We start from the raw sequence: 15,387 nt of genomic DNA on the forward strand, positions 1-15,387 counted from the left end.
TCTTTAAGCTGTAACCTCTCAAAGCAGAAACATTAAGGTCAGTGATTAATTGCTGGGACAAATCACCCTGGGTACAACAGGGTTAATACGCAGGAATGGGATAGGTGGGGTTACAAACCAGGAACACATGCCCTCCGAGTTAGATAGCTTTCTTTCCTTTTAATTGCCCTGAAAACATACACTCTCACATAACACGGAAGGTGAGAGCTGAACGAAGTTTTCTGGGTAATGGCTTGAAATGTTTTCCTTATGAGAAGTGGTGTTGAGTTACAGCGTGCAGACTGAGAACTGGGAGGAGAGAGAGCAGCAGCCCTAGCCCGGCCTCCACCTTTTCTTGGGCTTGTAGGAAGGTGGACATGGGCTCAAGGAGATAGGACGAGTGATATGTTGAACTGTCCGGTGGCTGGAATCCGCTGCTCCTAGAGTGACCTAAGAGCAATGTTGAGCAGGGCTTAGCCAGGGGCCAGCAGGAGCAGGCACGGATGCTCTGCTGTGAAATGCCACGCAGGCAGACTGACAAGCGGTAGGAGCTGAGCTTTCCCCCTGGACTGCTGTTTCCTGCTGTGTTCAGGGGAGGGGGGCGCTTTCTGGCAACTCTGCTGCTGCTGCTGCTGCTGCTACCTCAGCTCCCTCTCCACTCAAGGTAAGCAGGCTCAGAGGGAGGGCAGGCTGCAAAGGAAGCCTTTGTACCATGAACAAGATCCGAAAGTTTTTCCGAGGAAGTGGGCGAGTCCTAGCATTTATATTTGTAGCTTCTGTCATCTGGCTGCTGTTTGACATGGCAGCTCTCCGTCTCTCATTCAGTGAGATCAACACTCGGGTCCTGAAGGAAGACATCGTCCGGAGGGAGAGGACAGGGTTCAGGGTTCAGCCAGACCAAGTGAAGATCCTTTACAGCAGCATAAAAGAGATGAAGCCCCCACTGAAGGGACATGGGAAGGGCGTGTGGGGAAAAGAGAACTTTTTTAGAAAGACTGAGGAGAGTAAGCTCAAGGTTGAGGATGATTTGGACCAAACCCAGAAGGAAAGAAAAATGCAGAATGCCCATGGAAGGGGCAAGATTGCGCCTTTGTGGCGTCCTGCGTATCTGCAGACCCCCTCAGTGACTTCTACTAAGTGGAAGACAGAGGGGCGAGACATCAGACCTCAGAATTCCTCTCGCCATGTGACACCAAAGCAAACGACAGCTCAGGGGGCTCAGAAAACCCCATTCATAGCAGCAAGGGGAACTGTATTGCCCAAAATACCTACATACACAGGACCTGTTGGTATAAACCAGGAGGCCCTGAAGAGTCATCGTCTCAGCAGTGGCCCATTGAAACAAGCACCTGAGAGGAGCCCGAATGTGACCATCAGTCTTAAAATAGACAGATCAAAGCAGCAATCCCAGGCAGTAGCACATGAAAGGACATCCCCTGCCAGCCCACCAGTGCCAAAACCCAGGGAAGCCATAGCCTTAAATAAAACTGAGACTCAGAGCAAAGAACTAAATGCAAATAAACACAAAGGCAGTAAGAACCTTCCCTTTTCCAAGTTCACTGCCAATTCAAGTCGCTTAAAGAAGCAATCTATTAATGGGACACAGTTCGGAGGCTTGCCAAAGCGTGACGGAGCCAAAGTGGCTGATGGGAAGAAACTCAATTTTTCTGAAAGCCATGTTGTGATTATAACCAAGGAGGAGAAGCTAAAGACAGACACCAAAGAGGTCCCCAATTCTAAAACCAAAACTGTATTTCCTGTAGAATTGGGTGAAAGCCAAGGGAATCACATTACCAGGAATAGAAGTGAGGCATTTTTCTCTTCAGTTGCTCTACAGAGAGCAGTAGTGTCTCAAACCAACCAAGGCTTAGCTGGGGGGCTGAAGCCAACAAGAATTAACTTAACTGCCAAGGCCCAGCCTGCACAACTCAACAAAAGTCATATAAAAGCCCTTTCACCGGAAGACCATGGAATGCACCGTGTGTTAAGAATTGATGTGACACTTTCTCCAAGGGACCCCAAAGCTCCAGGTCAGTTTGGACGTCCGGTAGTTGTTCCCCATGGAAAGGAGAAGGAGGTAGAAAGAAGATGGAAAGAAGGAAATTTCAACGTCTATCTCAGCGATTTGATCCCAGTGGACAGAGCCATTGAAGACACAAGACCTGCTGGGTAAGAGCCATTTCTCTTCTCTTTCCTCAGCCCCGAGTATTTGGGGTCTTATATAGACAAGGTTTATTTCTGGATAATTTTGTGTAATTTTTGGTCACCTAGAGAATTAAAGCAACAATAATCGTTAGACACAGTCCAAACAGTCTACCATCTACAGAGAGAGATATTTCAGTAGCAGCTCACCAACTGCACTCTCTTTCTACACTTATTTCTCTGAGATGTTGGCCCTCACCTCTATTAGCTCATGTTCCATTTCCTTTCCTGTATTGAAAACCTATTAAAATGATTAGATGAACTCAATTTCTAATAAGGTATACATGAATGGTACAGCTTAAAATGTAATTCCATTAAAACAGTGACAATGAAGTGAATTCCCAGTTTCAGAACTTATTATTAGCAAGTTTTTTCAGGAACATATTTAAGAAAAGAACACAGAGAAGGAGGCTTCTTGGCCTCTGGAATCATATCTTAAACAGCAGAATTCTGCCTAGTCATCAGTAATGATCACCATAATGGCAAATGATGTGACTCTACTCCCTAGAATTTAATATCCTTTATAGGTAAGGATGGTAGATATTTCAGGAGTTCAGTGATACAGGAATAATAATGTTGGAAAAAAGTCAATCAACCAATAAGAAGCAAACACCTGTAGGACATACAAGCATATAATAGTAACTATTTATATTTCTAGAGTTTCATCATTTATGAAGCACCCGCAGACAAGTCACATGAACTTCACAGGAACCCTACAAAGGAAGCAGCTGATATTATGGGTTCAAATTAACAAATAAGGACACTCAGAAAGTATGTCACTTTCCCAAGGCAGCATGGCTCTAAAGCTGCCCAATGAGCCTTTATGGACCAGTTTTTAAAGAGTTAAATTCTGTAACTACATCACAAGAAGGTAGATCAAGTCACAGACATTTGATCTGATTCAAGTACAGTTGATTCCTGGCTCTGGCCCACACATAAGTGAGGGTATCTTGCAGCCATACATTCACTAGCAATTCACTGCTAATACAACTCCATGTACACCTTGGTATTCAATCCATGAGCCAGACAATGTGTGCCAGGAAGTTGGAATTAGGGAATGTCAAGATTCAGACTTAGCACACGTGGTATGTACACAATGACCTTGTTTGGTTTCTGTAAAAAAAAAAAAACCTTCTTTGTGATCTGGGTGGTCAGTGTTACTAGGAGGAAGTAGATACAGATGTGCCTGTATTCATATCGGTAAGAGGAGCCCCTTGTGATGTTGGCCACTTTCAGCTCTTAGCCACTGGCAAGTGGTTTTCAGCCACGCACTAACTACCTGTGTAGACCAAGCTCTGTGCCATTCACGTTTCTCAACCTGGTGAAACTCACGGCCTTGAGGAGAACAAAAATATACCTACCTAAAATAAAGATGAAGAGACTGACACCCTGGGAAGTTATACTGTCTGTGATCATAAAGCTAGTAATTGTAGAGAAATTATTAAAATCCATGCTCAAAATTATGTCGTGGTGTTTATTTCCCATCTCTTCCTAATTACCACCAAAAAGGATCCACAAAATTATGTTGGACCAACTCCAGTATGAAATCCTGTATATCACATATCATGCATATGATGTATATTTATGATATCCTATATCACTATATATATACTCACTACACATGGCATATCCAAAAATCCAGTATATGGCAAATACCATACATGCCACACTGTGTATGGCATATTACTATACATACCCTGTATAGCATATACCATACAGCCATATACTATATATGCCAACTTTGAACACAAAATGCCAGAGAATGAAGTAGTAAAGTAGCTTTATTTTAACATCCCTTCCATGGCCTGGCAGACTGCTACAGGGCTTGGGGGAAGAATCAGATGCTGCACAGAAGCACAGGCTGCAGTTCCAAACCAGAGAAAGGGCAATTGTGTGAGAGTCAAAAGCAAGTAATAATGATGTTATCGTCCACGTGATTTATTGAAGGCTCAATGGCTCTTAGTGTTTGTTACTTTCTGAAATTTGGTCTGTGAAAAGTAAGAGCTCCTGCCCAGGAGCGTTACAGTCAGGCTCTGTCTTCTGAAGGAGGCTGTCCAACGGTAGGAGAAAGTGACACGTGTGCTTGAGAGGATGAGTCAGACAGCATGTGGCCAGGTCCCCTCCCTCTTATCACACAACCCACCTTGGCTAAATATAGGTGCTCCTGGCAAGCTGCCTACCTGATACTCTACTCTACCGAAGGAGGGGACAGTTTAGCCACCAGGGAGCCTATGTACAGAACCCCTTTGTGCCACTCTTACTGGAGAGAGAATAAATTATTTTTTTTCTTTTACCTAAACACTCTGACTACAAATATGTGCAAATTATGTGTTTATATGGATAAAGGTTGGGAGAAAATACAAATGAAAAATATTTGACTCACCAGGTTGGCATGATTTAAAGTTTTCTTACTTTGATTTTTTTTTTAAGCCTTGCTAAAAAAAAAAGTACATGAGATGCTTGTAAGAACATACACAATGAATTTTTTAAGATAACAAATTTAAAAAGTCAGCATAGAGAGGAATTGTTATAGAATATAATAAGAATACATGTATGAGAGAGACATGTAAGAAAGAAAGAACTCTAAGAACACAGGAGGACTGGCTTTAAGATAAACTACAGTAGCAACCCACTGAAAACTTTACATTTTAAGAGTTCTAGGGAGTATCTCCCTTACTGCTTTTTTCATTTCCCCCAAATCCATCTTAATGGACTGATTAACACAGTAACTGGCATATCACAACTGGCTGCTGAATAATACATTGAACCAAAGCAAGATAAAAACCATAGATTCGCTAGTTATGCTTGTTTAAATTCAGTTCCCCTCAGTAAAGATCCTTAGTAGTTACTAGTTTATATCTTCTTAAGGATGATTTAACTGACATGCTAGGATGAAGCTGACATAAAGAAAGAGGGGAGAGAAGCAGGATTCCCAGGACAACTTCACTTGTACTTGTTCTAAAATCACTCTCTTTTCCAAACCTGCTCTTCTCTCCTTTTCTTTTGAGTTCCAAAGAATCATTTCTAAGATGGTGACATGCAATCATGGCCTTTTCCAAAAGCACAGAAACTCCTTTCTGTCATCAGCATTGTTCTCACTGTCTTTTTCAGTGCCACCCAGATTTCTGCCCCTTGCTGTGTGGCTGTAACTTGCTGCACATGACATGCTCTCCAATGTGGGCACTCAGAAGAAGGAAAGTTAGCCTCACTATCTTTCTCTACACATCATGTTCATTACCGTCCACTGATGTTTTTCTTAACGGGTCCCTTCCCACAGCCTACTACCATCTTCACCTTGCATAGTCCTCACCACTCCCCCTGAACATTTTAACCTGACATTGCTCAAAATCTAACTGTAATTTACCTCCCCCTGCACCATGACTTGACTGTAACCTCTAAATTCCAATGACCCTTAATGCACTCATGGTTACTGAGATGTTCCTTGCTGTGTGCTCTTGACTAACTAGAGCCTTGAGAGTCTGGTTTGCCTTCCCAGTGACATTCTAAGCTTCAGAAGGAAACTCTGTCTTTTACTTTATTTTGTAACCCCTTATCTCTGAGCACAGTGCTGTGCACTCAAAAGATACAAGTTTACATAATATGGTTTTAAAGATAAGTTTCTCAGAAATGATTTTTGAAAATTGATACTATTAAAAAAAATAAATGGTATGTAACTATTCAAATTAGGCTGGCAAGGAGTCTTTTTACGAATTAATAATGACTCCCTAATTTTTCGTTTTGAATGAATGGAATATGCTACTGTCTGGTTTAAGGTAAATACCTCCTATTCTAATACTACAATCTAGTCACTAATTCATGTTTATTTGTTAATTCATATTTTTGTTGCTGCTTGGTTTGTAATTTTAATGTTTGGCTTTCAGTGGATGAAAATTTCCTTATTTTATTTATAAGAATGTTTTATGTCAGTAAGTAAAACACAATTTCATTTTTGCCTAGAATATTTGCTTATAAAGTATGCTTCAATTAAAACACTTTTTGACGGTCATTTTAAATGTCCATATTTAATCCTTTCTTTATAAAAAGCAAATCCTCACAGTTCTTACTCTTAATTATTGTAGTTTGTTTCAACCAGCAATAATCAATACACACAAACAGATTTTGGTAAAACATGGTCCACTCTACTGGAAATGTGGGGCAATTCTACTTAGAGAAATCTGTCCTGTGGCCTGCAGCTAGAGTGAAGATGAAACTCCAAAAATGAGCTTATTTTTAGAGTGTACTTCCTGAATCTGGATTTAGAGAAAAATGAGTCAAGAAGTGTTTGCTGCCAGCAGTTAGTGTTTTGGAGGACAGGAAGAGTTACAGCACACTCCTCTAGTACTGCTGTGTCCGTCATGAGGTCACACGATTGTTTAATTTAATGCTCTGTGTTTCCTACAGTACTCTGGCAAGCCCCTCAATAAAGCAATTAAAATTGGACTGCTTTCTTAGCCCAGAGCTAGGACTGTCAACCAATAATTTGATTCCTTCTTACACAGCTAAAGAGAGTTTTCTTTCCGTACATGTGGAAAGCAAAAGATAGCACGTTGTATTTGCCACAAACCAGACCAAATTACCGGGGGGTGGGGGGGAGCAAAACCTTTCTAGAACCTTAATTTCCACCTCTCTCCTACCCTCACAATCCTAGTGAGGTCAAAAACCACAACTAATGAATTACTGGAGAAAGAGGGGGAGAGGAAAGGAGGAGGAGAAGAAGGAGGAGATAGAAGAGAGAAAATAAACTGACCACATAGCCTTCCAAACTTCAGGCTTCTAAATGTGTATCAGGCTGGCAGAAAAGAGAAACTTTACAGTTAAATGTAGTTCAATCCTTAGTTTAATAGGATTAAAATTTAATTGGTGACAGGAGACTGCTTTTGTGACTAACAGTGATAAGAGAACATTATCTAAAATTGGCTAGAGAAGCTATGAGACTTCCCTGAGAAACCAAACAACGGCAGGGGAAAAAAACCCCACAGGGTGGATTTAAATGGGTTATTTCCTGCTTTCGCCCCTGTGAGTGTTACACAATGCCATGTTGCTTTTGAATTGTGTGTGTATGTGTGTACACATTCATGCACATTTGTGTGTTCGTGTGTGTTAGAGCACAGTGTGCTATTTCATGAAAAAAGTTAATATCTGAGAGCCGGAAATATGAAGCAAAATTTGTTTAAAAGGTGCAGGCTAGACCATAACAAAACAAAGGTTAAATGTAGCCAGAAGTTGATTACAGAGTTTTTGATACTTTTACTTATCAAACTCTCCCCATAACTAGGGGAATGATAAGGAGAAAGAGAATCCCAGGACATAAAACACACTTCTGACACTGAACAGTTAAGCAGTGCCTAATTAATGTAAAACTGAGACCTGTTAAGCAAATTAGTGACTTTGTCTCCTAAATACTGCCAAAGACCTACATTTACATGGTCTAAGTATTTATGGGAAAGAGGAATTGGTAAGTGTAGAAATTTCAAACTGTGTATACTTCATTTTTACACATCTAATTCAGGGCCCAGTTTAACCATCATAAAATTCTTTATTAAATTCTTGCGGTGATATTGCCCTGGGTACTCCTGTCCCAGAAAATAACTTCCTGTTGGAATGTTCTGGGTGAGCCATTCAGAGCACAGCCTCTCAGGAAGGGAACAGTTTTTGCTCAAGGGTCAGAAAATTTGGGAAAAATAGCAATATTTAAAAGCTCTGTTTTGTTGTTTGCTTTCAGAATGAAAGGAGCTTTTTAGAGTCCCCCCCCATGTTTAAAAAAAAAACTATATTATTCTAAACTAAAATATCTTCTAAATTGACTCCACTTCTAAAATGTTGTTACATGGATATGTGTGAGAAGGAGCAATACAGAGACATTCAGTATTTAGAAGCCTTTAAGACTTGCCTTCTCATTTGTTCCTTAAAACCATTCCTCAAGGCAGATACTGTCACCGTCCCAGCATTACCTAGAGAGAAACTGAGACTTACAGAGGAAGCCGAAGTTTCAGATGGTGGCAGGTAATTCAGATGGCAGCAGTTCAGTCCAACCCACGTCTGTTTGCTCAATGCCTCTCACAAGCTGGGCAGCTGGGGCCTTTCATCCTTCACGTACATCATCGCCTTTGATCCTTACAATAGCTGTGCTGGATTGATAAAGTGCTACAGATGAGGGGAAAAAAGCACAGCCAAAGGCAACTTGCCCAAGGACTTACAGCTCATGAATGGCAGGGTTGGGCTCCAACCCTTAGCCTTCTGATTTGTCCTCATGTGGCAATTAATTCTGGCTCTCTCCAGGACCCCGCCAGCTCTGCCCGCATAGCGACCACCGTCACCTCCACCTCTCTTGGGCTTGCCAAGGTTCTCTGAATAAGGGCACTCTCTCCCTTGCTGAGCCTCACTAAAAAGGTGCTTAGTTATGTTTCAGGCAGTGGGATGTGTGTGTGTATAGATTTTATATGTGTGTGTGTGTGTTTATTCTAACCAGTCCTTACAGCAACACTATGAAAGACATACTATCTCTCATAATGATTTACAGAGGAGAAAAGTGAGGCTCTAAAAAAAAACAAATGATAGATCTGCTGTCCCAGCAAGCCAGTAGCAGATCTCGGATTCAAAAGAAAATCTTCTGACTTCTAATTCTAGTGCTTTTTCCAGTGGCTACAGCTCCTCCTTATAATCCTTATAATCATATGCCTTTAGCAGAAATTCAAACATCTCTCTTCTGTATACACAGAAGGTCAGAAGTATGGGAGAGGAATGAGTTTTGCATGTCAGGTCCCTTGTCAGGGAGAAAATTTCTAGGAAATCATTTTCTATCTAGCACTAAGCAAAGGTGATTCTTTAAAACTGCCCAACAACCACAGCTCAGCAGTGGACAAATATCTCCAGGCTCCTACCGATTCTGCAGACTAGCATCTGAGCATGAGTTCCTGCCTTCAAGGCACGTAGAGCAAACTATTCTTCGGAAGCACAGGGAACTACTTGGGCAAGGGAGAGAAAGGCTGAACCTGAAAGAGGGCAGGAGGGTTTGAGCTGTGACCTGAAAGTGTAGGAAATTCAAAACGTAGGAACAGGGGATAAAAAGAGTAATCCATTGAGAAACTGAGAGAACTCAGACATGGGTTAGGGGAGAGCAGTGAGAGTGAAAATGAGACCATGGCATTAAGCAGAATCCAGATCACTTGCTAAGGTTCTTCTAAGAACCAGTGGGAAAACGTCAAAAGATTTAAAGCCAAAAACAACTTAACTTGTCTTTTCTCAGGGGTCTCATGACCCAGAGGAAGCACCTATGGGTAAATGAAGCTAAAATTGCATAGAGAATCACAGAATACTAGATGCAAAAGATCTCTAATCCCATCCCTTACATTACAGAGACATCCGAGGAGGGAAGTGACTTGCCCAAGGTCACAGACTCTGGGAGAAACAGAACTACCCCCAAGGTGCCCTAACGTTCATGCAGAATTATTTCTGCCACGTCACACCCCCTCCTGCTCCTCTCTCTCCCTTCCCAACCTCACCCTGACAGCTGCCTACTCAAAATAGACTATGGTTGAAGTGGCGAATGTTGATGCTAGTGGTTTATGTTTCTAAGCCTGAGTCCAGTAGCTTTGATGGGGATACGGTTGCCTCAGGATTCAAATTCAGCTGGTGAAGGCCTTTGGAGTCAGGGTGGTTAAGTGTGACTGAAATCTTCTAACTTAGTAGTCAGGTGATTCTCACTAAATGTCAGAGTGGTCCACCTTAGAAAGAACAAAACATAAAAGTAAAACTTTTTTTAATAACTATACCCTCTTATCAGTGAGAGGAAAAGAAGCTGCAGTAACTCGAAGGTCTTTCTGATCCTCTGGAAGATACCGGAGCCTGGAGAGGGAAGGTCCCTGAAGGCTCGCACAGAGGCAGCAGTTGAATTGCAAATAGAAGCTGAGAAAACATTCTCCTCGACCTTCTGTTCAAACCTAAGACTGAGACTTGACCCACATAGTCCATTTTGACTGTTTTAGAGTAAAATGAAAAATTCATAGAAATGAGGGAATATTATCATTCCCTCAATCTTCTGATGTAAAACCTTCTTTATTCAACAGGCTGCATTAAAGTCAGGTTAGTGGCGGGGCCTTCAGCACATACAAGCCAAGGAGGCAAAACACATCACTTGCTGAGTCTCTTGATAAGCGATGAGCCCTTGATAGATTTGGATTAAAGGACTGCCTGCGAAAAGGCCAGTGCGTCCAGACAAAGTGTGAGTGTCTGCATTGTGGATAATCACAGGACTTCAGAAGTTTTTTGGTTTTTTTTGTTTTTTTTGTTTTTTTTGTTTTTTTTTACCATGGAGCTTACAAAGTATTTTTATTTCCATTATCTCATCAAATCTTGACAGACATTCAGTGATGAAGACATTGTTATCTACATTGTGAAAGTGAGGAAATTGAGGTCTGGAAAGTTATGTGACTTGCCCATGGTCATGCAGCCGATAAGTGTCAGAAAGATCTCAATTCTTAGTCCCTTGTCATCTTTCTCAAGCCCAGCAGTGTATCAGCTATGTGCAGGACAGAGGAACCCAAACATTAGAGTCCCCGTTTGTTTTCAGTGCTTGGATTGACTATAGTAATCTAAATCTAGATCTCCCCCCAACAGATGGGGTTAATTTTTAAGTGTCGCATGTGGCCTGTAGACCCTAAATACCTCGTGTCACGAATGGGCATACATAATAAACATATGGCCTCTTAACCTCAAAAAAGATTACAAACCCAGAGCTATCTTGCCTTTAAGTTAGACCTTACTTGAGCTACAATGCTTCCTTCTAATGTAGCAGAAAGATTTCCAATGGTCAAATTGGAGGAAAGGAAATTGCTTCAGTTGGGTCAGTGTAGGATCACTTGAAACACTTTTTACAACCTGTGGGCAGTAGATGATAGTCGGTATGTAAGAATGATATAAGAAATAATAAGGCTGAAAGCTTTTCTGGTCTGATGCACTGAGCCTTTGAACAAAACAAGCATGCTGAGTTTTCTAGACACCTGGAAACATGAATAGGCTGTTTAGTAATGCAGGAAACCAGGCACCTGTAAATGTTACAGGCCTGACATCTCAGCCACTCAAACCAAGACACACTCTGAAACTTTGTATTTGAAGCTTCTCACATCTCCTTCTGTGCCCTGACTTCCCCCTCTTTTAATTCTGCCCCTTTTTGCCAGCACCAATATGATCTGGACAACATAATCTTCCACAGGGTCATCTTCAATGTGATTCCTTAAATGCATCAATAACTGGCAGAGGTACTATTTCCTGGGATAGAAATCCTTACGTGGATCGAGTGGAATCCTTTATGATCTACTCGTACAGATTCCTTATGGTGAAATTATGTCCTCATGACAGGTTGAGAGGAATGGAGGAGCAGATATTCAGTGAATGGAGGTGCCTTCCCCCAGACTCTCAAATCTCTGAGAATTCTTTCAACCTCCAATTTCAGACTGGCTAATATTGTCTCTTAGAACTTTCTTCTAAAAGAGACCCCCAAAATCTACTGATTTATAACACTAGAAGATTCATCTGCTTTAGTCTGCTTAGTTAACTCTCCCCAATGTATTTTCATTTGTAACTAGATGTTTCTAAAGTCAACTAAATTTTAATAATAAAGCAACTCTAGGGCTTCATTCACAGCAAGGCTTGTTGGTTCAGATGGCTCAGGCAGAATTTCTGTAGTTGACCCTTCTTTTTTAGAATTGATTTCTTTTTTTTTTTTTCCAGGACCAAATATAATAAAGAGTATGTAAGTGTGAAATGTGCACTTCTCATTCATTTACACTAAGAAATTAGAGATGAGGAAGTTGTAGGAGGTCACTGATGTTTTTTATACTCTTCCTTTCACTCAGGTAATAAACTCCTTTTACTTCTTCTTTCCCAACTTAGAGCCCAAGATGGAACATTTAACCTTAGTACTACATCAGTACCTTCAAAATCCTCTACCACCTTTCTTTCTACCTCATTTTCTCTGATGACCCCTAGACCGGATTAATCCAGTAATCTGCTTTATCTCCTTTCTACCCAGACTGACAGACATTGGTGGAATACACTTGTACTTTGACTAAAATTTAGAGATCTCCAAATTCAGGAAAATGTTCAATGCCCCTCAGAAATCCTTTTATGGGCAGCTGGCCAGTACTCTCTCCCATTGTTTGTCACAAATACTTTCAATTCTTCTCAAGTCCCTACTCTATTACATTAGCAAATAACCTTTCCTCCAATATGAACTACATTTCCTTTCAACTTCTCATCCCAAATGCAAAAGCTTATCTGTATACATGACCACCTTTTTCTTTCTACCTCACAGGAAAATCTCTCTCCTTCCACCATTTAAAATTTTGATTTAAGCTCTACTGTATCTCCATTCATTCATCCACCCATTTAATACATATTTGTCAAATACTGATTAGGTGCAACCGTGCTAGAAGCTTGTGACACTCTAATAAGTAAGCAGATTTGCCCTGCCATCAAGAAATTCTGGATGTAGAAGATAAGGAAATAAAATCAATAAATTAATGCTATTGCAGAAATACAGTTGACCATAATAGAGAATTATAGGAGAGTTAGCTGTTAGACTGTAGTCAGAGAGGGCTTCTCTATAGAGGGAATATTTATTTAAGCTAATATATAAATGAACAGAGTCAGCCAGGTATGTAGGCACGGAGAAGGTAGCAATAGTGCTAGAAGTTCAGGAAATAATAAAAGCTGAAAGAAGTTTAACATCTTTCAAAGAAATAAAAGAAGGCCTAGGTGGCTAAGTGCACTGTGTGGGGGTATAGTAGAATGACCTGTAGGCAGTTGGAAAGATAGGCTGGGACCACACCATTCATCTATGTTTTACTTTTTAATTCATTGTACTCTATCCCCACCCATTCCCCCCCTGGGAAACTTTACTCTCATGATTTCTGGTCTTTGATGCTCTGGTCTTTGAGATGCTGAGAATTGGACTCTTACATTAGAGAATTTGTCTGCTTTGTGAAAATAATACCAGAGTTTAAAATTTGTCTAATACAAAATTGTTCTTTAATTGTTGGAACTGTTGGTATTTATGCAACCAAATACTACAGTATTTAATGCTTGGAAACCCCTTCTTTCATATTATTTCCTCCCTTTTTTCTAATTTTTTTTTCTATAACTGAGTTCAATATTATAATTCATAATTTGGTATCACTGATTAACACTCTCATGGTCTTCAATGTGCAAATTCCTAAACTTCAAAGAAGCCTATAGTTTAAAAAATTATTCCCTTACTTTAATAATTCTGTTAATTCAAAGTAAACCTACCTTTGGTTGAAGGGTGGAGAAGGAACTCATATTTTCAAAAAATTAATAGATATGTCATCTCTCTCCTTCCAAAAAGAGCCGATTTCTTACTTCAACTTAATAAGCTTTTGTGGCAGACTGAAAGAAATGCTCCCCCCGCCCCAATATATTCCCTCCTAACCCCTAGAAACTGAATATTACCTTACATGGGAAAAGATATGATTAAGTTAAGGATCTTGAGAGGAGGAGTTTATCCTGAATTATCTAGATGAGCCCTCGATGTAATGACATGTGTCCTTATAAATGAGAGCCAGACAGAATTCTCCCACAGAGACACAGAGAAGAAGGTGCTGTGAAGACAGAGGCAGAAACTGGAGTGATGCAATCACAAGTCAAGGACACCAGCAGAAGCTAGAAGAAGCAAGGAACAGAATCTCCCCGAGAGCATCTGAAGGGAGTACGGTCCTACTGACACTTGATTTCAGCTTCTGGCCTCCACAGCTGTGAAATAATATGTTTCTGTTGTTCTAAGTCATGAAGTTAGTGACAATTTTTTATGACAGTCACAGGAAACGAATACAGATTCTGGTATCAAGAAGTGGAGTGTTGCTGTAATAAATACCTAGAAATGTGGAAGTATTATCCAAGTACTATCCAGAGAGATGGATAATGGGGAGAAGTTGGAAGAATTTTGAGAAGCATAACAGGCAAAGCCTAGACTGCCTTGAAGAAACTGTCATAGAAATATGGGTGTTAAAGATGCCATTGAAGAGGGCTTAGAAGGAAGTGAGGAACATAGTAAAGAAAGCTTCTATCAGTTTTGTGGATACATATATTGTCTTGAACAGAATGTTGGTAGGAATATGAGCATTCTAAGTGCTTCTTGTGAGGGTCCAGAAGGAAATGAAGAACTGGAAGACAGGTGATCTATGTGATATAGTGGCAGAAAGTGTGGCTAAATTGTGTCCTACAGTTGTGTGGAAAGTAGAATTTGCAAGCAATGAACTTGGATATTTAGTTGAAGAGAATTCCAAGCAAAGTGTTGAAGGTATGGCCTGATGTCTTCTTTCTGTTCATAGTCAAATGTGAGAGATAAATCAAGAAAACAAATGTTAAGGAAAACTTTTGGTAACTTGTTATAGCAGCCACAGGAAATTAATACAGCCCTTAACTGGGGTCGGGGGTGGATATCTCATGTTATATAGATGTTCCAAAGCATGGATCGTTGGTGTAGAACCAGATTAGTTTAGGCTGCATGCTAATGATTTAATTTAATTATGTACATAATAGTATTTTACCAACTGTAAAGTGCCATGCAAATGTGTTTTTTTCCCTATGGTTTTTACTCTTATCTATTTCTTATTTATGTACTAAACACAGCATAGTTATGTTGTCTGGCAGAAGTGCCTGCCTCCACAAAATGTCACATCTACTTTCAGCTGCTTTTATTCTTGTGGACTGAAGACTTCCTGACTAGTTATTTCTGGAGCCAGACTGGACCAGAGTTTGAGTCCCAATTCTGCCATTTAGTAACAGTATAATCATGGACTAGTCTTCCCATTATTTCAATTATTCTTCTATAAAAAGGGGAAGAGATGCTGGTAGTTCGAGATTTAAAATGAAATAATGCAGAGGACTGATAATATTTATTTATGATCATCATAATTTAATTATTACACTACCAACAGTAGCTGTATTAGAAAGATGGCAAATACTCTTTATGAGGTTCCACTGGGTACCATCCTGTGAAGAGTTACACAGGCCAGAGATGGAGGAATGCCAGCAGTGAGACCGGATGCACTTCAGGGCATGGAAAAAAAAACCAAGACCAATTACAACTCACCTGAATACCAGCTCTTGCTGTATCCTTGTTCTCATTTCCATGCCAGCAAAATGGTTTCCACTGTGACTACTCTGTAGCACAGAGGGTCTCAGCAA

At 40.4% G+C, this 15,387-nt stretch overlaps 1 protein-coding gene across 1 annotated transcript in view; it reads left to right on the forward strand.

Moving 5' to 3' along the window:
* GALNT5 (polypeptide N-acetylgalactosaminyltransferase 5) overlaps positions 1 to 15,387 on the forward strand; it is a 40,226-nt gene continuing 24,839 nt past the window's right edge. Inside the window, exon 1 of the mRNA XM_006191466.2 lies at positions 1 to 2,148. Coding sequence (XP_006191528.2) covers positions 692 to 2,148 — 1,457 coding nt within the window. The 5' untranslated portion in view covers positions 1 to 691. The remainder of the gene's footprint in view (positions 2,149 to 15,387) is intronic.

The sequence above is a fragment of the Camelus ferus genome, chromosome 5 (assembly GCF_009834535.1).
Source record: "Camelus ferus isolate YT-003-E chromosome 5, BCGSAC_Cfer_1.0, whole genome shotgun sequence".
In the NCBI taxonomy this organism is placed as follows: domain Eukaryota; kingdom Metazoa; phylum Chordata; class Mammalia; order Artiodactyla; family Camelidae; genus Camelus; species Camelus ferus.